The following is a 24,891-nucleotide window of genomic DNA, read 5'->3' on the forward strand; positions in this document are numbered from 1 at the left end:
TATTGCCGTGCCAGTTCACCAGATTCTTTCTCTCATAGAGTGAGCTCAGGATGGATGGGTGCTGATTTACAGTTTTCAGTGTTTGTGTTCATGAGTTAACATTAGATTTGTAGAGGTCAGGAGAAGCTGTGTGAAATCAGATAGCACTCTGACAGCTCACACACAATACCAGGTCTTTGACAGTTTGACAGTTCTATTTAACAAGTTTCAGCAGATCTTTCAATGGTGTTTGTTTTGTATTAAACCTGGGAGAACTCCAATCCAAATTCTGGATGAATAAGTTTCCCATTGAATCCACGGTGTCCAATAAAAAACATTGTGAGATCTCAGCTTTGCAAAAGTCCAACTCTAATTCTGTCTGCTTGACTGATTGTGTTTAAGATACGCACAGCTCCACAACTTCCCAAATATTGTACTTCACACTTTTACAAATTTAAAATCTGTCCAAGATATTGTCTTTAAGTGTTGCTGAGGGAGAAATTTAATCAGGACTCCCACAGTGGGAATCACGGTGAGTGGGGTGAGTTAGAGGCTCAATTGAAAAATTAAGTTGAGGATTTGTGGTTAGTTATTTGTTCAGGGGACCTGACCGTGACTGGCTAGCCAGAACTTATTGCTTATCTCTACGTGAGGCGGCTTAGACCTCACGCCATCCTGCAATGAGTTCCTACATGCAACACATTTACATCCCATGAATCACAGAATGTTTACAGTGCTGAAGGAGGCCATTCAACCCATTGATCCAGTGAGGCCCCTCTGAAGGAATGCAATGCCATCCCCCCCAATTCTCTCTGTACATTATTCCTTTTCAGAAAATAATCTTGCTCTTCTCAAATCCTCTCAAATGCCTTGATGCCTGCCTCCACCACACGCTCAGACAGTGCATTCCAGATCCTAACCACTCGCTGTGTGAATCTGTCTCCACCACACGCTCAGACAGTGCATTCCAGATCCTAACCACTCGCTGTATGAATCTGTCTCCACCACACTCTCAGACAGTGCATTCCAGATCCTAACCACTCGCTGTGTGAATCTGCCTCCACCACACTCTCAGACAGTGCATTCCAGATCCTAACCACTCACTGTGTGAATCTGTCTCCACCACACTCTCAGACAGTACATTCCAGATCCTAACCACTCACTGTGTGAATCTGTCTCCACCACACTCTCAGACAGTGCATTCCAGATCCTAACCACTCGCTGTGTGAATCTGTCTCCACCACACTCTCAGACAGTACATTCCAGATCCTAACCACTTGCGGTGTGAATCTGTCTCCACCACACTCTCAGACAGTACATTCCAGATCCTAACCACTCACTGTGTGAATCTGTCTCCACCACATGCTCAGACAGTGCATTCCAGATCCTAACCGCGCGATGTATGTAAAGATTTCTCCTCACCTTTCCATTGCTTCTTTTGCAAATTACAGTACATCTTCACTCACAAGCCTGTTGTGTGGCATTGTATTGAATGCCTTTTGGAAGCCCAGGTACACCACATCAATAGCATTACCCTCATCATCCTTCTCTGTTACCTCTTCAAAAAAAACCCAAGCAAGTTAGTTAAACAATACGATTTTCCCTTTACCAATCTGGTAAAGCTTTTCTTAATTAACCAAGAAGCCAATTTTGTATCCATTTTGCTACTTCACCCTGGATCCTATGAGATTTAACCTTATGCAACAACCTACCACATGGTACCTTGTTAAAGGCCTTGCTAAAGTCCATGTAGACATCAGCTGCACTGCCCTCATCTACCTTCTTGGTTACTCCTTCAAAAAACACAATCAAATTGGCGGAGAGGCTGATACAGTTACTGAAACATGCCATTAAAGTCTCAAAAGTTTGTTATCATAGAATCCCTACAGTGCAGAAGGAGGCCATTTGGTCCATCAACCCTGCACCAACAACAATCCCATCTTGGCCCTATCCCCGTACCCCACGTATTTACCTTACCAGTCCCTCTGACACTAAGGGGCAACTTAGCATGGCCAATTCACCTAACTTGCATATCTTTCGAGTGTGGGAGGAAACCAGAGCACCCAGAGAAAACCCACGCAAACACGGGGAGAATGTGCAAACTCTGCACTGTCACCTGAGGCCAGAATTCATCCCGGATTGCTGGTATTGTGAGATAACGGTACTAACTCTTTAGATGGCGTTATCATTACAAGGGAAGAAGTGTTTGGAATTAAAAAGCATTCAGATAGACAAATCCCCAGGGCCAGATGGCATCTATCCCAGATTACTGAGGGAGACAACAGGTGAAATTGCTGGGACTCAAACAGAAATCTTTGTTTCCTTGTTGGCCATTGGTGAGGTCCCAGAGGTTTGGAAGATAGCTAATGTTGTCCCGTTATTTAAGAAGGGTAGCAAGGATAACCCGGGTAATTATAGGCCAGTGAACTTGTCGTCAATGATAGTGAAATTGTTGGAGAAGATTTTTAGAGATAGAATATACACTTGGAACTGAATAGTGTCGTTAGCAACAGACAGCATGGTTCTGTATGAGGGAGATCATGTCTCACTAAATTGAGTTTTTTGTGGAGGTGACAAAAATGATTGATGAGAGAAGGGATGTGGATGTTGTCTCCATGGATTTGACAAGGTCCCTCATGGCAGGCTAGTGCAAAAGATTAAATCTCATGGGATCAGGGTGAACTAGTTAGATGGATTCAGAACTGGCTTGGCTATAGAAGGCAGAGGGCAACAGTGGAAGGGTGTTTTTCTGAATGGAGTGATGTCCCTCAGTGCTGGGACCTCTGCTGTTTGTAATAAATATAAATGACTTGGAAGAAAGTGTAGCTGGTCTGATTAGCAAATTGTGGGTGATACTAAAATTCCTGGAGTTGCAGACAGTGATGAAGATTGTCAGAGATTACAGCAGGATATGGATAGACTGGAAAATTGAGACAGGGAAATGGCAGATGGAATTTAATCCGGACACATGCGAGGTGATGCATTTTGGTAGATCTAATGCAGAGGGGGGCTGTACAATAAATGACAGAACCATCAGGAGTATAGACACGCAGAGGGATCTAGGTGTGCGAGTCCACAGATCCTTAAAGGTGGCAACACAGGTGGGAAAGATGGTGAAGAAGGCATATGTCATGCTCGCTTTTATTGGATGGGGCATTGAGTATAAAGGTTGGCAAATTATGTTACAGTTATATAATACGTTAGGCCAGATACTGTGTCCAGTTCTGGTCACCACACTATTAGAAGGATATGGAGGCTTTGGAGGGAGTACAGAGAAGGTTTGCCAGGATGTTGCCTGGTATGGAGGGTATTAGCTAAGGGGAAAGATCGAATAAACTGGGATTGTTCTACCTGGAAAGACGGAGGCTAAGGTGTGACGTGATGGAGGTTTATAAAATTATGAGGGGTGTGGATAGGGTGAAGAGTTGGAAGCTTTACCCCAGGGCAGAAATGACAATTACAAAGGGGCACAGGTTCAAGATAAGTGGGGAAAGGTTCAGTGGAGATATGTGGGGAAGATTTTTACAGAGAGTGGTAGGGGCCTGGAGTGCGCTGCCAAGTGAGGTGATTGAGGCAGACATGTTAGCGCCATTTAAGACTTATCTGGATCGATACATAAACAGATGGGGAATAGAGGGACGCAAGAAGTTGGGGTAGACAGGTAAAGGTGATTGGCGCAGGCTCGGAGGGCTGAAGGGCCTGTTCCCGTGCTGTCCTGTTCTAACCACTGTGCCACCGTGCCGCCCAGGAGCGTAACCAACTTTCTCATGCCCCATCGGAACACGATTCATGCTGCCACACAAAATTTACCAGAAATGTTGCAGCTGAGAAAGAAACTGAGAAGGAAATTGGATTTCGTCACACCACCTGACAACAAACACAAGTTACTCGCCGTCAACAAACACCGAAAAAAGGAAAAGCTGTAATTACAGAGAAGGATTTTAGTCTCCAAGTGAGAAGTGGGCACCTGCAACCATTCCAGCTAAAATAGGGCTGATTTCTCCGACCAAACAACTGGATGATGAGAGAACTTGAAGGAGGCACATAGATCCTCACTTCAAGGAGTGAATTGGTGGAGTCATTATCCAAAAGGCTTATGTGAAATTCCTAAACCAAGAATTACTTCAGAATCGAGTTCAGGTTTTATTCCGGTAGAACCAGCCACATCCACACAGGGAGCTGACAAGGAAGCAACTTTACCAGATAAAAGTTCCTGATATTAGTGAAGAACAGACCATTGAGGATATTGACAATAAGACTCCAGAATGTCGGACTGAGATTTCCCAGCATTTTCTGTACAGATTTTAGCTTATTGGCCAAAGAACCAGAAGACAGATGGAGATTTGTTTTATCCAGCAGTTTATGATCTGGAACATGAGTGTTGGAAGCAGATTCAATAATAACTTTCAAAAGCAAATTCTATCACTTAAAAGAGATTTGATTTGATTTATTATTGTCGTGTGTATTAGTGAAAAGTATTGTTTCTTGCGCGCTGCGTAGACAAAATATACCATTCATAGAGAAGGAAAGGAGAGAATGCAGAATGTAGCGATACAGAGACCAGTTTTCAAACTTATTAGCACAAGCAACCAGGGTGCTCACTGGGAAAAGGGAATTAAATAAATTGTTTACAGGACTCTGGGGAAAAGAGCTGGAGGGAATGGAGTGAAATGGACTGTTCCTTCAAAAAGCAGCAGAGGGATGAAGGAGCGAATGGCCTCCTGTACTGTGTGATTCTTATGTTTTGTATCTACTTCCTCTGCACAAGGAATTCACAGGATGATGTCACATTTCCGCCGTGACTCTTTCCGAGTTTTGTTCAACAGTAGTTATTATTCTTTTTGTTAGTTTTAGTAATGTATGTGTGATAATTACCCTCGTTGGTTAGTTTTAGTGATGTGTGTGTTATTTCACAGGGTGAACTGGGTGATCAAGGACCAATGGGTGAGATGGGAGAAAGGGGTGACCTTGGAGCTCAGGGGGTTATTGGTGCCATTGGAGCCCCTGGGATCAATGGAATGCCGGTAAGGACGCACCTGGAAAATATCCTGGAAAAGATTCACAGTACAACAGTGTTAAGCAATGGCAACTATCAAACTTTAATTGCTGAATATTGTGCTCTTGCCCATGTGCATCAACCCTGTTTTTGCTATTTTTTATGTGATCATCCGTTGTTGGAGAAGGCCATTCAGCCCCTCGAGCCTATGCCACCATGGATCATGGTTGATCAGTGACCTAACTCCATAAGCTCTGATTAGCTTTGGGGTTTAAAGAAAAGGGTGGTGTGGACAAGTTGGGCCAAAGGGTCTGTTTCCACGCTGTAAACCTCTAGGATTCTGCCCCATAATCCTTAACTAGCTTTGGATAATAAAAATCTATCCGTTTCTGATTAAAAACAATCTCGTATCCATTGCCCTTTCTGGAAGAGGATTCCACACTGCGGACACATTGGGGTCGGAATTCTCCCATCCCGCCTGCCGCTGGAATTTCAGCGGATGGGTTGTGGACAATGTGAAACCACGTCAACGATCAGGCGTGAATTTCCAGCTTTTAGCCCAGCGCGGCCAGAGAATTCCACCCTTGGTGTTCCCCAGCTTTACCCCTGAAAGACCTGGCTCTGGGTTTTAGACCTCCTTCCCTCGTCTTCAGAGGGAGGGTCTGCCCTGGAATCAGTCTCTGTGAGACGTGTCGTGCTCAGTCACTGACTGGTGATTGGTGAAGCAGACATGGCTGGATGGAAAACCATTGCCGCTGGTTTAGGAAGGAATCCGGCATAAAGGGTTTGGTGAGAATGAACCCAGATATGTTGATAAGAGTTCAGATGGGCCAGGATTAATGGAACTGTGCATCAGGTTGGAGGGTCTGAACAGCCTTTAACAGTGCCTGTTATTTGTTAGGTCTGATATTTACACATTTGGATTTCATAGAATCCCTACAGTGCACAAGGAGGCCATTCAGCCCTTCGACCACAATCCCACCCCAAACTATTCCCATAATCCCACATATTTATGGCACGGCATGGTGGCCCAGCGGTTAGCCCTGCTGCCTCACAGCACCAGGGACCCAGGTTCGATTCTTGGCTCGGGTCACCGTCTATGCAGAGTTTGCACATTCTCCCCGTGTCTGTGTGGGTTTCCTCCGGGTGCTCCGGTTTCTTCCCACAGTCCAGAGATTCGCGGACTGGGTTGATTGACCATGCTACATTTCCCCTTAGTGTCCTGAGGTGCGTAGGTTAGTGGGGTAAATATGTGGGGTTCCAGGGATAGGACTGGATGGGACTGATTGTCGGTGCAGACTTGATGGGCCGAATGGCCTCCTTCTGCTGTACGGATTCTGTGATTTCCTTACAAATTGAAATAGTTTATTTTGGTCTCCCTAATTAAACCCCTTCATCTGTGATTTACTCTGCTGATCTCCTGACACTAAGGGTCAATATAGCACGGCCAATCGACCTAACCCACACTTCTTTGGACTGTCAGAGGAAACTGGAGCACCCAGAGGAAACCCATGTAGATACGGGGAGAATGTGCAGACTCCGCACAGACAGTGACCCGAGGTCGGAATTGAACCTGGGGCCCTGGCGCTGTGAGGCAGCTGTGCCAACCATTGTGCCACCATACCGAACTTTTTATAAGGAAACTTGCTGCAAGTTTTTTATCCTTAATTCTTTCATGGGGTGTGGGTGTCATTGACTGGCCAGCATTTATTGCCCATCCCTAATTCCCCCTGAACAGAGTGCCTTGCTAGGCCATTTCAGAGGGACGGTTAAGAGGAAACCACATTGCTGTAGGACTGGAGTCACATGTAGGCCAGACCAGGTAAGGATGGCAGATTTCCTTCCCTAAAGGACATTAGTGAACTAGATAGGTTTTTACAACGAAAGAAAATGATAGTTGTCATGGTCGCCATCACTGAGACTCACTTTAAATTCTGGATTTATACGAATCAGATTTAAATTCTACCAAATTGTGGCGGAGTGGGATTTGAACCCATGGACATTACCCAGTGACATCACTACTGCACCAAGATCTGCCCCCAATCGGCACTGATAATGACACAATGAAGGAAACAGAACATTTGGACCCTGAGAGAGCAGGGCAAGCAAATAGTCTATGTCCTTAACCCATCGGGTTGAAGAATGGTGAAGAATGAGAAGGAAGTGTATCTTAAAGTGGATGAATCTGGTGTCAAAGCAGACACGGCAAGAGAAGACAGATTGGATTCAGAGACAGAAAGGAAAAGTTCAAACAAAATATTTCCAATTCTAATTTAATGGTCGGGATTCTCCAACATCATACCACCGCTGCCAGCGAGAACGGAAAATTTGTTCCTTAGCCAAATCTCCATTCACTGCAGCGGGACTGGAGAATTCAATTATTTATTTGGCACATGTAGATATACAGTAACACTGCAATGAAGTTACTGTGAAAGCCCCCTAGCTATGGACAGGGTCAAATAATTCAAGCCTCTATTTTTTAAATCTCCGAAAGCAAAAGGAATGAGCCTCCACACTTGTAATAGTTTGTTTTCAGTGCCAGAGAGGTTGACTGGCAGTGATTAATACTCATCACATTATTAACAGGCCCTTAGACTGGAATTAATTTTCTCTGGTAAGTTTGTTTTTAATCTACTGCAGGAACACAACAGCTTCATACATTTAACATCAAGGCAGATATCGAGGTGCAGCCTCCATGAAACTATTGGTGTTTCTCTGGAACTTGATATTTTTGAGTTTAATCGTGTATCTGACTCTCATGTGAAGCTGACCTTTCACCTGGGCAGAAGCAGCCCCAGGCGCTGTTATTGTGTCGGAGAATCTGGGCCGAGGGATTTGGGAATAAATTTATTGGACAGATACTCCACCTGACTCACACAACCAAGGAGGAATGTGGTTAATGTGTGTGAATTGCGATGGACTTGGTGACTTACAAAAGTGGTTTATTTTACAAAGTCTAGCATCTTATCATCCGAAACCCAATGCACTGTTTTGTTTTGACTCCACAGGGACCTGAAGGGAGACGAGGCAAACCAGGACAACGGGGACGCACGGGAAAAAAGGTTTCCTTTAGTTTTCTGTTTTGAGTTGTCCAGATATTCAAGTTATTTTGTTCTAAAGACAAGCTGGATAGAGCCCCAGGGTGGCTGGCTAGCACGACTGGGAGTTGTGGGGGGACTGGGGGAGAGGAGGGAGTGCTGCTGGGATTGAGTGTTGGATCTGCTTCATAAGCAGCCTGATAAGCTTCTTAAAGCCCCAGAGAGGGGTTGTTTTGTGGCCTCACTGGTATTTTTGTGCCCCTGTCTCTGGCAGGCCCTGGGGTAGTGGACGTATTTGAGGGGGATGGGGCTGGAGGGCTATGCTGCATTGACAACGCCTTAACCCAGTTAATGGTAGGGCGTTGGGCAGAGTTACAGAACAAAGAGATCTAGGGATACAGTTTCATAGCTCCTTAAAAATGGAGTTACAGGTGGACAAAGTGGTGAAGAAGGTATTTGGCATGCTTGGTTTCATCGGTCAGAGCATTGAATGCAGGAGTTGGGACGTCTTATTAAAGTTGCACAAGACATTGGTGAGGCCACACTTGGAATACTGTGTGTAATTCTGGTCACCCTATTATAGAAAGGATATTATTAAACTAGAAAGAGTGCAGAAAAGATTTACGAGGATGCTACTGGGACTTGATGGTTTGCATTATAAGGAGAGGCTGGATAGACTGGGACTTTTTTCTCTGGAACGCAGGAGGCTGAGGGGTGATCTTATAGAGGTCTATAAAATAATGGGGGGCATAGACAAGGTAGATAGTCAATATCTTTTCCCAAAGGTAGGGGAGTCTAAAACTAGAGGGCACAAGTTTAAGGTGAGAGGGGAGAGATACAAAAGGGTCCAGAGGGGCAATTTTTTCACATACAGGGTGGTGAGTGTCTGGAACGAGCTGCCAGAGATAGTCGGAGAGGCGGGTACAATTTTGTCTTTTAAAAAGCATTTAGACAGTTGGGTGTAGAGGGATATCGGCCAAATGTGGCAACTGGGTCTAGATTAGGCGTTTTAAAAAAAAAAGAGTGGCATGGGTAAGTTGGGCCGAAGGGCCTGTTTCCATGCTGTAAACCTCTGTGACTCTGTGAGTAGGAGGGGCCACGATCTGTCCTGACCGAGTGAAGGGGTTTCCCTCTCAGCCCTCTGAGTGTGTCAGTCTGCACCTGGATTGGGCCAGGCTGGTGAGGGAGCCTCCAGATTGAGTTGAGGACCCCTCATGATCACTGCCCAGCCTCAGTGATGGCTTCCTCCCCCTTTGGGGCTGTCGGCCCCTCCCCCCCCGACCCCCGCACCACCCCTCCCCACCCAACCCAGGAGCCCAGCCACCATTTTTGGTCAGACACCAAAACTGGATGCGGCCAATGGGAAGGCTCCCTCGGAGGCAGACCGTCCTTGCTGCTGGGCGTGTAGCCCTGTGACTCCCGTCTGATCCCAAACTCTCCAGAGAGTCAATCCCACCATCTCAGGTTCAGGTATTTGTAAAGCGATTGGGAACATCAGAAGGTTTAACGTTCTGTTTTTCTCTATGGAGGGAGAGAAAGGGTCTCGAGCACCGCCCGGAGAACCAGGTGATCCAGGAGAACAAGGGGAACAAGGAGAGCGAGGACCCAAAGGAGTGAGAGGCTCACGGGGACCAATGGTAATGTAAAAAGAGGCAAAGAACTGATATCACGATCGTCACAGGATGTCCCAACACATTTTCCAATCCACAAGTTAACCTTGAAATCAGTTGCTGTTGACTTTAGACCCAGTTACGGTGACGGAATGGAGCTCAATACTGAAATTCTACCACCCCGCCCACCCCAGAATCGGAGCGGGCACGGGGCAGGCAATGGAAATGCCCCTTGACCACGGGCAGGATTTCTCTGATCTCAGGTCGAGCGAGGCCATCAAATCGCACCCCTCGTTCCAGATCAGGAGGGTGTGCGGCTCAGAATCATAAAGAAAGCTTTCGGTGGCATAGTGGTTAGTGGTTGGCTGCCTCACAGAGCCGGGGACCCGGGTTCGATTCCCAGCTTGAGTCACTGTCTGTGTGGAGTTTGCACATTCTCCCCATGTCTGCATGGGTTTCCCCTGGTTTCCTACCACACTCCAGTGCTGTGTGGGTTGAATGGATCGGCCGTGCTAAATTGCCCCTCAGTGTCAGGGAAATGAACAAAGAACAATACAGCACAGGAACAGGCCCTTCGGCCCTCCAAACCTGCGCCGATCATGTCTTCCTAACTAGATCATCCGTTTGTATCCCTCTATTCCAAGTCTGTTCATGTGGCTATCTAGATAAGTCTTAAATGATCCTAGCGTGTCTGCCTCACCCACCTTGCTTGGTTGTGTATCCCAGGCCCCCACCACCCTCTGTATAAAATACATCCCCCACATATCTGTATTGAACCTTACCCCTGTTACCTTGAACTTGTGACCCTTTGTGTTTGTCATTTCTGACCTGGGAAAAAGCTTCCAACTGTTCACCTTATCTATGCCCTTCATAATTTTATAAACTTCTATTAGGTCGCCCCTCAACCTCAGTTTTTCCAGGGAGAACAACCCCAGTTTACTCAATCTCACCTCTCCGTACCAAGCAACATCCTCGTAAACATTTTCTCCACTCTCTCCAAAGCCCCCACGTCCTTCTAGTAATGTGGTGACCAGAACTGGACGCGGTATTCCAAATGTAGCCTGACCAACATTCTATGTAACTGCAACATCATATGCCAACCTTTATACTCTGTGTCCCGTCCAATAAAGGCAAGCGTGCCATACGCCTTCTCCACCACCCTCTCCACCTGTGCTGCCATCTTAAAGGATCTGTGGACTTGTACACCCAGGTCCCTCTGTGTGTCTATACTCCTGATGGTTCTGCCATTTATTGTATAGCTCCCTCTCAGCATTAGATCTACCGAAATGCATCACCTCACATTTATCGGGATTAAATTCCATCTGCCATTTCTCTGCCCAATTTTCCAGCCTATCTATATCCTGCTGTATTCTCTGACAATCTTCATCACTATCCGCAACTCCAGCAATCTTTGTGTTGTCCGCAAACATACTAATCAGACCAGTACATCTTCTTCCAAATCATTTATATATATCACAAACAGCAGAGGTCCCAGTACAGAGCCTTGGGGAACACCACTAGCCACAGACCTCCAACCAGAGAAAGACCCCTCCACTGCTACCCTCTGTCTTCTATGGCCAAGCCAGTTCTGTACCCAGCTAGCTAGGTCACCTTTGATCCTGTGAAATTTAACCTTTTACACCAGTCTGCCATGAGGGACCTTGTCAAACGCTTTACTAAAATCCATGTAGACGACATCCACGGCCTTTCCCTCGTCAATCATTTTTGTCACCTCCTCAAAAAACTCAACTAAGTTTGTGAGGCATGACCTCCCTCACACAAAACCATGTTGTCTCTCGCTAATGAGCCTATTCAGTTCTAAATGTGTATAGATCCTATCTCTAAGCATCTTCTCCAACAATTACCCGACTACGGACATTAAGCTCACTGGCCTATAATTACCTGGGTTATCCTTGCTACTCTTCTTAAACATTTGCTTTCCTCCAATCCTCTGGGACCTCACCTGTGTTCAACGAAGAAACAAAGATTTCTGTTAGAGGCCTAGCAATTTCATCTCTTGTTCCTCTCAGTAACCTTGGACAGATGCCATCTGGCCCTGGGGGTTTGTTTACCTTAATGCTTCCTAAAACACCAAAACTTCCTCGCTTGTAATTGTGATTTGTTCTAACGGGTCTACACATCCCCCTGAGATACTACCAATCAACGTGTCCCTCTCCTTAGTGAATACTGAGACAAAGTATTCATTTAGGATCTCACCTACTTCCTTGGGTTTGAAGTATAATTCCCCTCCTTTGTTCTTGAGAGCTCCGACTCTTTCTCAGATATCCAGCCACCTTTGAAATGAGTTCAGGGTTTCTCCCTCAACTCTGTCCTAACACCAGAATAATAATTTAAAATGAGAATTGAACAATTTTAACTCTGAATGAGCCTGCATTGGCCTGAGTACCATTCTTTCAATCGCACATTGAAGGGAGTTTGTTACGTCTGGACTGTAATGATTTTTATCTTCCTAGGGCTCTCTCGGTTTGATGGGTCCAATGGGTGAGCCAGGACTCGTGGGGTATCCGGTAAGTGATTTCAATCAGCGTTAAAAGTTTCGTTAAGGGGAAGTCGTGTCTGACAAATTTACTTGAGTTCTATGAGGATGTGTCTAGGGCGGTGGATAGAGGAGAGCCGGTGGATGTGGTCTTTCTTGATTTTCAGAAGGCGTTTGACAAGGTGCCTCGCAAGAGGTTATTGCAGAAGGTCAGGGGACATGGAGTTGGGGGTAGGGTGTTAGCGTGGATAGAGGATTGGTTGTCAAATAGGAGGCAGAGAGTGGGGGTCAACGGGTGCTATTCGGATTGGCGGTTGGTGACTAGTGGAGTGCCCCAGGGGTCGGTGCTGGGGCCTCAGCTATTTACCATTTATATAGATGATCTGGAGGAGGGAACCGAGTGTATGGTGTCGAAATTTGCTGATGACACCAAGATTGGTGGAAAGGCAAATTGTGCGGAGGGTGTGGAGAGTCTGCAGAAGGATCTAGATAGGCTGGGCGAATCGGCCAGGAACTGGCAAATGGAATTTAATGTTGGCAAGTGCGAGGTGGTCCACTTTGGTAGGAATAATGGTAGGAAGGATTATTACTTACGTGGAGAAAAACTGCAGCAGGCGACAGTGCAGAGGGACCTCGGGGTCCTTGTGCATGAGTCGCAAAAGCCCAGCTTGCAGGTGCAGCAGGTGGTCAGGAAGGTGAATGGGATGCTGGCCTTCATAGCGAGGGGGATTGAATATAAAAGTAGGGAGGTCTTGCTGAGGCTATATAGGGCATTGGTGAGGCCGCAGCTGGAGTACTGTGTGCAGTTTTGGGCGCCGTACTTACGCAAGGATATTTTGGCCTTGGAGGGAGTGCAGAGGAGGTTTACTAGGCTGATACCGGAGTTGAGGGGGTTGAACTATGAGGAGAGGCTGAATAAACTAGGCTTGTACTCGTTAGAGTTTAGAAGAATGAGGGGAGATCTCATTGAGACGTATAAGATGATGAATGGGATGGATAGGATAGAGGTGGAGAGACTCTTCCCGCTCAGAAAGGACAGTAGGACTAGGGGGCATAGCCTCAAGATAAAGGGGGGTGCGGTTTAGAACGGAGTTGAGGAGGAACTTCTTCACTCAAAGGGTGGTGAATCTCTGGAATTCTCTGCCTGTTGAAGTGGTGGAGGCTGCCTCGCTAAATATATTTAAGAAGCGGGTTGATGGGTTTTTGATAAGCGAGGGGATTAAGGGTTATGGGGAGAGGGCGGGAAAGTGGAACTGAGACACGACAGATCAGCCATGATCTTATTGAATGGTGGGGCAGGCTCGAAGGGCTAGATGGCCTACTCCTGCTCCTATTTCTTATGTTCTTATGTTCTTAGCAGCAAAATACCAAAGGGTTTATTCCAGCTAGGATGGTAATCCCATTCCCCTTGGGAGGAATGCAAAAATCCCAAAAGGAAAAAACATCTTGTACCAGGATTCTGCTCATCTACTAGACTTCGAATTCCTGGGGTGAGAGAGTTGTCCGATCAAGAGAGCCTAAATTCTGTATTCCTCGGAATTTGGAAGAGTGAAGGGGTGACCTTATCAAACATTGAAGATCCTGAGGGGGCTTGACGGGTAGATGGGGAGATGTTGTCACTAGTGAGAGGGTCTCAACAGGGGGATATGGCTACAAGATAAAGGCAGTAAGAAGTCTCACAACAACCAGGTTAAAGTCCAGCAGGTTTGTTTGGTAGCAAAAGCCACTGGTTTGATGAATCTTTTGGTGGCTTTTGCTACCAAATAAACGTGTTGGACTTTAACTTGGTGTTGTGAGACTTCTTACTGTGTTTACCCCAGTCCAATGCCGGCATCTCCACTACAAGATAAAGAGACAGTCATTTAAAACTGAGGCTGTGTCGAAATTTCTTCTCACAGAGGGTGGTGAATCTCTGGAATTCTCTGTCCCAATGGGTGGTGGAGGCTGGATCTCTGGAAGTATTTAGAGTGGAGGTGGGTAAATATTTGATAGATTGGGGAGGTGGCTGAGGGGAAACGGCACAGAGAAGGAGCTGAGGCTGGCTTCCATCAGCCATGATGATATTGAATGGCGGGACAGGTTTGAAGGGCCTGGTGGCCAACCTCTTGTGGTCCTGTGTTGTGTTCTGGTTTCCTGGTATTCCGATTTAAAGCGTACAAGAGCATTTTAGACCAGCAATCCTATCTCCCCAATCCTTCTGAGGTTTGCCAGACTGTTGCCCACGGAGTTTAGGATCTTGAAAGGAATTGTTAGGATAGATGGAGAGAATCTTTCTCTGCAGGTGGGGGAGTCTCGGACAAGGATAGGAGAAGGAGTCACAACACTCAGGGCATTCTGGAGATGTTATGTCCTAACTATGGCAGGTTTAATGTACAACTGAAGAGGATTTAGGAACACATCTCTTCACACAAAGGGTGAGAGAAGTGTGGAACTTTCTCCGGCAAAGATGCTAGCTCAATGAATAATCCGAGATCTTGTTTGTTGTTTGATTGGGTGGATGGGTGAAGTTTGAGATGCAGGTGGTTGGATAGACTTGAATGGCAATGGTTCTGTGTATGTTAGTTTGCTGTCAATGATCTAATTGAACTCTGGAAGCTGGGAACTGGTTACTATCCAGTTTTACCAAACATTCGAATCTACTATGATTCTGTAGAAAACAGGATTTAATGAGATAAACACAGAGTTCGATCTGCTTCAGAGTAACAAATGTCAATGTGTACAGAATATCCCCTATTCAATGCACAAAGAATGGACAAAAATCCTTTGTCCATTTAAACAAATAATATATTTTACTCTTTAAAATTTCACAATTGTCATTAAAAATAAAAGTCCAAAAACCCAAAGCTGCTGCAATCTGACATTTACTCTTGTTTCATTTCACAGAACATAGAACACTACAGCACAAACAGGCCCTTCGGCCCACAAGTTGCGCCGATCATATCCATGCCTACCAGGCCATAGAACTATCCGTAACCCCCAATCACATTAAATCCCATGTACTCATCCAGAAGTCTTTTAAAAGACCCCAGCGAGTTCGCCTCTACCACCACCGACAGCAGCCGATTCCACTCACTCACCACCCTCTGAGTGAAAAACTTACCCCTAACATCTCCTCTGTACTTGCTTCCCTGCACCTTAAACCTGTGTCCTCTTGTAGCAACCATTTCAGCCCTGGGAAATAGCCTCCGAGAATCCACCCTATCTATTCCTCTCAACATTTTATAAACCTCTATCACTCACCTCTCAACCTTCGTCTCTCCAGGGAGAAGAGACCTAGCTCCCTCAACCTATCTTCATAAGGCATGCCTCCCAATCCAGGCAACATCCTTGTAAATCTCCTCTGCACCCTCTCAATAGCTTCCACATCCTTCCTGTAGTGAGGCGACCAGAACTGCGCACAGTACTCCAAGTGGGGTCTGACAAGGGTCTTATAAAGTTGCAGCATTACCTCCCGACTCCTAAACTCAATCCCTCGATTAATGAAGGCCAGTACACCATACGCCTTCTTGACCACATCCTCCACCTGCGAGGCCGATTTGAGCGTCCTATGGACCCGGACCCCAAGATCCTTCTGCTCCTCAACACTGCTAAGACTCCTACCCTTGATATTGTACTCCTTTCCAGTTTGATTAATTTCCCATCCCCAATCCCCAGATTTGCATATCCATCCTGCCTCATTTACACTCATATTCACACACACACACACACACACACACACACTCACTCGCAGACTCACACACGCACTCACACTCACACACACACACACTCATGCATACACACACTCACTCTCACACACACACACACTCTTGCATCACACACTCACATTCACACACACACACTCTCACACTCACTCACTCACACACATACACACACACTCACATCACACACACTCACACTCACACACACACACAAACAGAGATTCAGCCCATGCCCCCACATCCTCACTGAGGATGAAGATTACACTGTGAGATCACCGGGAGTTTGACAACTCCATGTTGTATCACCCTCCTGTAGGAGGCAAACTCTGCACCAGCTTAATCAGGTTGCACTCTCACCTGATGGAATTCAGCGAGAGTCCAATGTTATTCTCCACCTTCTGCTGTGCTGCCATTTTGGACACTTGAATATTTTTTGACCAGATTATAGGATTGGCTGCTTAATAAATGGACAATGCATTATCCTTTCAGGGTCACCAAGGACCTCAAGGAGCTCAGGGACCCCCAGGACCGAAGGGAGAAAAGGTAATCATTTCATATTGTGTTGGTTCAATGTTCCCCTTCACTGACCAATCAGCAATGTTGGTATTGTGTCCCAGCTGCTAAACATTTGTACTGTTTGAAAGGATTTCTGTAATAATTGGAGGTGACTCAATGTAGCTCCAACAGCAAAGGGTTTATTAATTAATGTAACTGCGTACATTATGCTCCCAATTGGCCTGACTTCCTGCATGACTTACAAATGGAGGGAGGTCATGTTGGAGTTGTACAGAACGTTGCTGAGGCCACAGCTGGAGCACGGTGTGCAATTCTGGTCACCACATTATAGGAAGGATGTGAACGCAGTGGAGAGGGTGCAGAGGAGGCTGGAGAGGAAATTGCAGATCCCCAGCTGAGATATTTGAATCATCGATAGTCACGGTGAGGTGCCTGAAGATTGGAGAGTGGCAAATGTTGTGTCTTTGTTTAAAAAGGGCTGCAGGGAAAAGCCTGGGAACTACAGACCAGTGAGCCTCACATCTGCAGTAGGTAAATTGTTGGAAGGTATTTTGAGAGACAGGATCTTCAGGCATTTAGAGACACAGGGACTGATTAGGGACAGTCAGCACGGCTTTGTGAGTGGAAAATCATGTCTCACAAGTTTGATTGAGTTTTTTGAAGGAGTAACCAAGAAGGTAGATGAGGGCAGTGCAGTTGATGTTGTCTACATGGACTTTAGCAAGGCCTTTGACAAGGTACCACATGGTAGGTTGTTGAATAAAGTTAAATCTCATGGGATCCAGGATGAGGTATCTAAATGGATACAAAATTGGCTTCTTGACAGAAAATGGTGGTAGAGAGTTGTTTTTCAAACTGGAGGCCTGTGACCAGCAGTGCGCCTCAGGGATCTGTGATGGGTCTGCTGTTATTTGTCATTTATATTAATGATTTGGATGAGAATATAAGAGGCATGGTTAGTAAGTTTGCAGATGACACTAAGATTGGTGGCATAGTGGACAGTGAAGAAAGTTATCTCCAATTGCAACGGGATCTTGATCAATTGGGCCAGTGGGCTGACGAATGGCAGATGGAATTTAATTTAGACAAATGCGAGGTGATGCATTTTGGTAGATTGAACCAGCACAGGACTTACTCAGTTAATGGTAGGGCACTGAGGAGAGTTACAGAACAAAGAGATCTATGGGTACATGTTCATAGCTCCTTGAAAGTGGAGTCACAGGTGGACAGGGTGGTGAAGAAGGCATTTGGCATGCTTGGTTTCATCGGTCAGAACACTGAATACAGGAGTTGGGACGTCTTGTTGAAGTCGTTCAAGACATTGGTAAGGCCACACTTGGAATACTGTGTGCAATTCTGGTCACCCTATTATAGAAAGGATATTATTAAACTAGAAAGAGTGCAGAAAAGATTTACTAGGATGCTACCAGGACTGATGGATTGAGTTATAAGGAGAGGTTGGATAGACTGGGACTTTTTTCTCTGGAGCGGAGGAGGCTGAGAGGTGATCTTATAGAGGTCTATAAAATAACAAGGAGCATAGATCAGCTAGATAGTCAATATCTTTTCCCAAAGGTAGAGGAGTCTAAAGCTAGAGGGCATAGGTTTAAGGTGAGAGGGGAGAGATACAAAACTGTCCAGAGGGGCAATTTTTTCACACAGAGGGTGGTGAGTGTCTGGAACGAGCTGCCAGAGGCAGTAGTAGAGGTGGGTACAATTTTGTCTTTTAAAAAGCATTTAGACAGTTAAATGGGTAAGATGGGTATAGAGGGGTATGGGCCAAATGTGGGCAATTGGATTTGCTTGTGGGTTTTAGAAAAAAAAGGGCAGCATGGACAAGTTGGGCTGAAGGGCCTGTTTCCGTGCTGTAAACCTCTCTGACTCTATGACCAGGACACTGCCTGGGATGGAACATTTAAGTCATGAAGAGAGGTTGGGTAGGCTTGGGTTGTTTTTGTTGGAGTAGAGAAGACTGACCTGATGGCGGTGTACACGATGATGAGGGACACGGACAGAGTGGATAAGGAGCAGCTGCTCCCCTTAGTTGAAGGGTCAGCCATGAGGGGACACAGGTTCAAGGTGAGGAGCAGGAGGTTTGAGGGGAATATGAGGAAAAACTTATTTACCCAGAGGGTGGTGAGGGTCTGGAATGCGCTGCCTGGGAGGGTGGTGGGGATGAGATGCCTCACATCCTTTAAAATGTGTCTGGATGAGCACTTGGTACATTATAACATTCAGGGTTACGGGCCAAGTGCTGGCAGATGGGATTAGGTGGGAGTTCAGGTGTTTCTAATGTGTCAGTGCGGACTTGATGGGCTGAAGGGCCTCTTCTGCACTGTATGAGTCTATGATATATACAAGATAGGTGTCTGACAGAGACACTCACTCAGGCCTACCCCCTCCTCCCTGGCACCAACTGAGGATCCGGCTCCTTCCGGGACGCGCCCTCGCTCCCGATTGGTCTGACTTCCCACATTCCATAGGGTCTGGCCTGTTCACATGACCTGCAGAGGATTGCCTCTTAAAGGGCCCACCTTACTTCAATCTCTCGGACAACAATAACCAACATTTGGATTAAATTACTAAGACCGCTGGGTGAAATATTTTGGTTTGAACTTCCCATCGAGCAGCAATAACTTTCGTTCATCCAGCACCTTCACCTGGGAAACATCCCAAGCTGCTTCGCAGGAATGTAAATCAAACAAAATTTGACATTCAACCGTGTAAGGAGATATCAGAACACCTGGACAAAAACTGGGCTCAACGGGGGGCTCTGAGGGGCATCTTGAAGGAGGAGGGAGAGGTTGAGGAAGCTGGAGGGGTTTAGTTTGGAAATCCTCATCCTTAGGCCCCAGCAGCTGAAGGCGGAGGTGGTATTAGTGAAGGGAAGGTAATCAGGGATAAGCGAGGGACCAGAACTGGGGGAGTGCAAATGACTGACAGAGTTCATATTTGAGCATGTTTACACTGTGTATTATGTACTAAGGGGGTTAGTAACAACTTACCCCAGTGTTTAAAATCAAAATAAGTGCAACACGAAGCAGGAATTTAAAAATGTTTCTTAATTGAAGGAGCATTAGTCCTGGTGACTGCGATGATTTACCGTTGATATTATTAATAGCATTCTATATCCTTTTCTTTCACTCATAGGGTTATCCAGGAGATGACAGTCGTGTTATTGGACTCCCTGGGCCTCTAGGTGAACCAGTAGGTCATGTTTTTCATAGCAAATCATGTTAATATTGGAAAGCTATTGCCCCTTGATGCATGTTCCTTCACATGACCTGCATTTCACTGGAGACACTTCACAACACAGATTTGATCAGGTTTCTGGTGATGTGGTTTGTCTGACAGTGGCCGTATGTGAGTTGATTTGATTTATTATTGTCACACGTATTAGCATACAGTGAAAAGTATTGTTTCTTGCACACTATACAGACAAAACATACAGTTCATAGAGAAGGAAAGGAGAGAGTGCAGAATGTAGTATCACAGTCATAGCTAGGGGTGTAGAGAAAGGTCAAATTAATGCGAAGTAAGTCCATTCAAAAGTCTGACAGCAGCAGAGAAGAAGTTGTTCTTGAGTCAGTTGGTACGTGACCTCAGACTTTTGTGTCTTTTTTCTGATGGAAGAAGGTGGAAGAGAGAATGTCCGGGGTGCGTGGGGTCCTTAATTTTGGCTGCTTTTCTGAGGCAACAGGAAGTGTAGACAGAGTCAATGGATGGGAGGCTGGTTTGCACGATGGACTGGGCTACATTCACAAGCTTTTGAAGTTCCTTGCAGTCTTGGGCAGTTGCTTTCTATGGTGCATCTGTAAAAGTTGGTGAGAGTTCTAGCTGACATGTCAAATTTCCTTAATCTTCTGAGAAAGTAGAGGCATTGATGGGCTTTCTTATCTACAGTGTCGGCATGGGGGGACCAGGACAGGTTGTTGGTGATCTGGACACCTCAAGACCTAAAGCTCTTGATCCTTTCTACTCCGCCCCTGTTGATGTAGACAGGGACATGTTATCGCTGTGATTCACAGTGTGATGGACTCTCAGCTTCGTAGGAAAGATCGTTCTCCAAAGAGAGGAGCAATGGTAGGAAGTAGGATTCCATTCAATAGGAACTCACTCTGAATGGTCATGGTAAATCTCTCATACAGCCATGGGCAGAGTCCTGTTGGACAGATTTTGCAGTGCAATGGGAACAAAAACAACTAATGATTGTAGAATCGGAGCGCATTACAGCACTGGAGGAGGCCATTCAGTCCATAGTGCCTGTGCTAGCTCTTTGAAAGACCTATCCAACTAATCCGTCACCTCCCTTCTCTTCCCCCAATCCCCTTCACTTTTTATCCATTTCCTGTTTGAGAGTTACAATTGAATCTGCTTCCGCTGCACTTTCTGACAGCACATTCCCGAATATCATAACTTTCTCCTTATCTCCCCCTTTTGCCAATCAGTATAACTGTTAAATTGACCTCCAAATCTCTCACCTTCACTGGCACCTTCTTTGCTTGAAACTATTTTTGCAAATTTTGGAATTGTGACAGTGTACAAGAGTAGATAGACACAAACCAACACAAACGGGGTCTTTTTGTCCCCCATTGTGAACGGGGTTTCCTGCTGAATGCGCCCCTCGCCTCTGGGAAACGCGGGACTGGAAGATCCCATGGTGTGAACAGCCGGAAACTTCCGGCTGTGTTTCAACACAGTTGGGCAAACTTCCAGATTCTGGGCAAATCTGGAGTCATGTCAAAGAGGTCACAGGTGCACTATGATCCACAGAGGGTGAAATAGTTCACCATTGGAAAACACAGGATGTGGCACAGATGGATTGATGATGTGCTGATAGGATGGGGCAAAGAGGGATGGGAGGAACCCAGCATGGGGCAGCTGGCCTGAATGGACTGTTCCTGTGCTGTAAACACGACAATGTGTTGATTTGATCTATTATTGTCACATGTATTAACATACAGTGAAAATTATTGTTACTTGTGCCCTATACAGACAAAACATACCGTTCATAGAGAAGAAAACGAGAGAGTGCAGAAAGTAGTGTTACAGTCATAGCTAGGATTTAGAGAAAGATCAACTTAGTGCAAGGCAGATCCATTCAAAAGTCTGACAGCAGCAGGGAAGAAGCTGTTCTTGAGTCGGTTGGTACGTGACCTCAGACTTTTGTATCTTTTTCCCAAAGGAAGAAGCTGGAAGAGAGAATGTCCGGGGTGCGTGGGGTCCTTAATTATGTTGGCTGCTTTGCTGAGACAGTGGGAAGTGTAGACAGAGTCAATGGATGGGAGGCTGGTTTGTGTGATGGATTGGGCTACTTTCACGACCTTTTGTAGTTCCTTGCAGTCTTGGGTAGAGTAGGAGCCCATACCAAGCTGTGATACAATCAGAAAGAATGCTTTCTATGGTGCATCTGTAACAGTTTCTCCCTGCATAACCCAGAAAACAATTTAGATTTGGTTTTAGGGTTTACTCAACCATCCATTTTTGAATGTGATGGGGTGATTGGAGCTTTCTACAAGAGATTGATAGTGATCTGAAATGGAAGACCTTTCATATTTCTTCTTATCTTTGTGACTCCCTGATATCCAGCTATTATTTCACCATTAACTCCTCATTGTGGATAGTTACATCACCGATATCCATTAACAGTGTGGTACCGTCACAGCAGGCAATAATATCAGAGACTCAAGACTATTTGAGTTGACGTTGACTCACTGAATGCCAGCACTTTGTGCTGATGACACAGTGGTTAACATTGCAGTGTGAATGTCATGAATCTCCAGTGAAAATGGAACAAACCGACTCTCTGTACACAGTGTCTGACCTGACGTGAAGGTTCTAACTGGTCGATAAAATTCAAATGTCGACGGGAGGAAGTGGAATATGGGAGTCAATCGTTGAACAGGATCACAGGGTCAAAATCTGTGTCCCAGCTGTGGTTACACAAACACTCAGTGTCTAAGGGATAGATTCAGCTTGGAAGGTATGGGAGAGACTGTGATATCATGGCAATGACACCGGACTGGTAACCCAGAGGCCCTGGCTAACACTCTAATTCCAAAATAAAAATGTAAATTTTAATTCTACAGCAGTTGGATCAAAAATTTAATGAATAAATATGGAATATAAAGTGAGTCTCAGGAATAATAACCCATTGTCAATTGTAAAAACTCTTCAGTTTCACTCATGTCCTTTAGGGAAGGAAATTTGCCGTCCTTACCTGGTCTGGTCTACAAGTGGCCCCAGAGCCACAGCGATGTGGGTGACTCTTAACTGCCTCTGAAATCATAGAACGTAGAACATTCCAGCGCAGTACAGGCCCTTCGGCCCTCGATGTTGCGCCGACCTGTGGAACCAATCTAATGACCCTCTAACCTAAACTATTCCAATGTTATCCATATGCCTATCCACTGACCATTTGAACGCCCTTAAAGTTGGCGAGTCCACAACTGCTGCAGGCAGGGCATTCCACGCCCTTACTACCCTCTGAGTAAAGAACCTACCTCTGACATCCGTCCTATAATTACCACCCCTTAATTTAAAGCTATGTCCCCTCGTGTTAGCCATCACCATCCGAGGAAAAAGGTTCTCACTGTCCACCCTATCCAATCCTTTGATCATCTTGTATGCCTCAATTAGGTCACCTCATAACCTTCTTCTCTCTAACGAAAACAACCTCAAGTCCCTCAGCCTTTCCTCATAAGACCTTCCCACCAAACCAGGCAACATCCTGGTAAAAATGATCGAATGAGACGCTCATTTGAAGGGCAATTTAGGGATGGGCAACAAATGCCGGCCCAGCCAGTGACACCCACATCCCATCGGAGAAGGAAAGTGATAGCCATTAATGTGCTGGTGTGGTGAATGTGCGGTTAAAGGGACAGTGTAGGAGGGAGGGCTTTTTGATTTTTGAATCACTGGGGCAGTTTTTGGGGCAGGTGGGACCCGTACAGGTCCACTATCCTTGCTGGGAGATTTGCTCGTGCTGCTGGGGAGGTTTTGAACAAATTTGGCAAGGAATTGGGACACAGAACAAATGTAACTTTGTGAGCAAGGGTTCGGTCAAATTTAGAAGGAAATCGATATCAATCCAGCAAGCAAACACGTGAGCATGATCATGGGAGGATTGGGAGGCTAAATTGCATCACTTTTAATCAAGAAGGCTGTCTGGTAAAGCAGGTAAATTTAGAGCGTTAATCGGCATGAAAGAAGGACAGCAACTTAACGTTCCAGCGTAGAGAAGGTTCAGGCCTGATCGGGAGGGATGTGAGAGAAGAGTATTCCGTTATTGATAAAAAGAGACCATCGTTGCAGTCATGAGGGAGGATGTGTTAGAAAGCACCTCAAATGGGCCATAGGGGTGGAGCTTAGAAATAAAGAAAGGGGCAATCACTTTGTTGGGATTAACAGACAGGCCTCCAAATGGTCAGAAGGAGATAGAAATGGAGGCATATCACAGAGAGGTGTGAGAGAGCTGCTTTTACACTGGGGTTGGTGATGTGTTACAATTCGCTCAGTATCCGTGTTGCTATGTCAACACGCCCCCTACGTGCATGTTGGAGCTCTCTTCAATCTTCTTTCCACCAAAGGCTGACCAGGAATCTCTCCCGCTCTCACTTTGGAAGGATTTTAGATCGCTGTTCAATCTGCTTCACCCCACCCAGAAACACAACTTCCTTCGTCACCTACTCAAACCCGGAGCTTCCAGGTAGAGAGGCAGAGACGCTGCTGGCTGCTGACTGCGCCGCAAAACCTCCTGTACGTTAGATTGAGTTCAGTGTTGGTGTCACTGCTGTTCCCACCCAGATTGGAGATGATTGGGTGATTCCAGCTTCAATCACAATAGGAGACCATGTTGCTGAGTGTCTGGGAATTATTCGATCTGACTATCCTCCACTCACTGCATTTTTCCAGAGAAATGGCCCAGCTTTTTATTTGGAGAAGTTGTTGCAGTCATGGCCCTGAGTTCTGTTTGCTGTTCTTCCGAGGCTTTCCTTAAATAGACTCTGTAGACTGGATGCTTTGTGCATTGTTTAAACAGACTCTGCTGAGCAAAAAGAGTTTGTTTGCTGTAATATAGGATGGTATTTTCCACACTCCCATATGCCAAGTTTGGAGGTGGGGAGGTGGTGGTGGGGGGTGGGTAGTAGTGGGGTGGATTCAAGGCATTTGGTGTCTGATTGAGAGACCTGACACTGGGATGGGAGGGACCCACTGAGATCCACCCCACTCCTCTTGCTGCTGACCCTCCTACAACCCCACCCTCACGACACCCCACCCCTCGAAACCCCTCCTGCCAATCTTGCTCCGTGAATCTGGACCTCCAGTGGGTGCACTTCCTGCAGCAGCCACCACCCTCCCAGTGGCGCTGAAGAGCAAAAGTGTTTTCCAGCCTCTGATTGGCTGTCAGTGGGCAGACCTCCTGCCCCCATTGGCCTGGTCCTGAGGAAGTGTTGCTGGTCACCTGTTAATCGTTCGCTTGTTCCGTATTTTGGCGAGCCGAACACTCGCTCACCTGATAAAGGTGCGGCGCTCCAAAAGCTCGTGATTCCAAATA

The 24,891-nt window shown here is 46.0% G+C and overlaps 1 protein-coding gene across 1 annotated transcript in view; it reads left to right on the top strand.

The window, feature by feature from the left end:
• The window catches only part of col24a1 (collagen type XXIV alpha 1), a 317,299-nt gene that overhangs the window by 239,641 nt on the left and 52,767 nt on the right, over positions 1-24,891 (top strand). Inside the window, exons 37-42 of the mRNA XM_080195089.1 lie at positions 4,896-5,003; positions 7,984-8,037; positions 9,543-9,650; positions 12,098-12,151; positions 16,308-16,361; positions 19,485-19,541. Of these exons, the coding sequence (XP_080051215.1) occupies positions 4,896-5,003; positions 7,984-8,037; positions 9,543-9,650; positions 12,098-12,151; positions 16,308-16,361; positions 19,485-19,541 (435 nt within the window). The remainder of the gene's footprint in view (positions 1-4,895; positions 5,004-7,983; positions 8,038-9,542; positions 9,651-12,097; positions 12,152-16,307; positions 16,362-19,484; positions 19,542-24,891) is intronic.

This window comes from Carcharhinus amblyrhynchos, chromosome 9 (assembly GCF_965287045.1).
Source record: "Carcharhinus amblyrhynchos chromosome 9, sCarAmb.v2.hapA, whole genome shotgun sequence".
Lineage (NCBI taxonomy): Eukaryota > Metazoa > Chordata > Chondrichthyes > Carcharhiniformes > Carcharhinidae > Carcharhinus > Carcharhinus amblyrhynchos.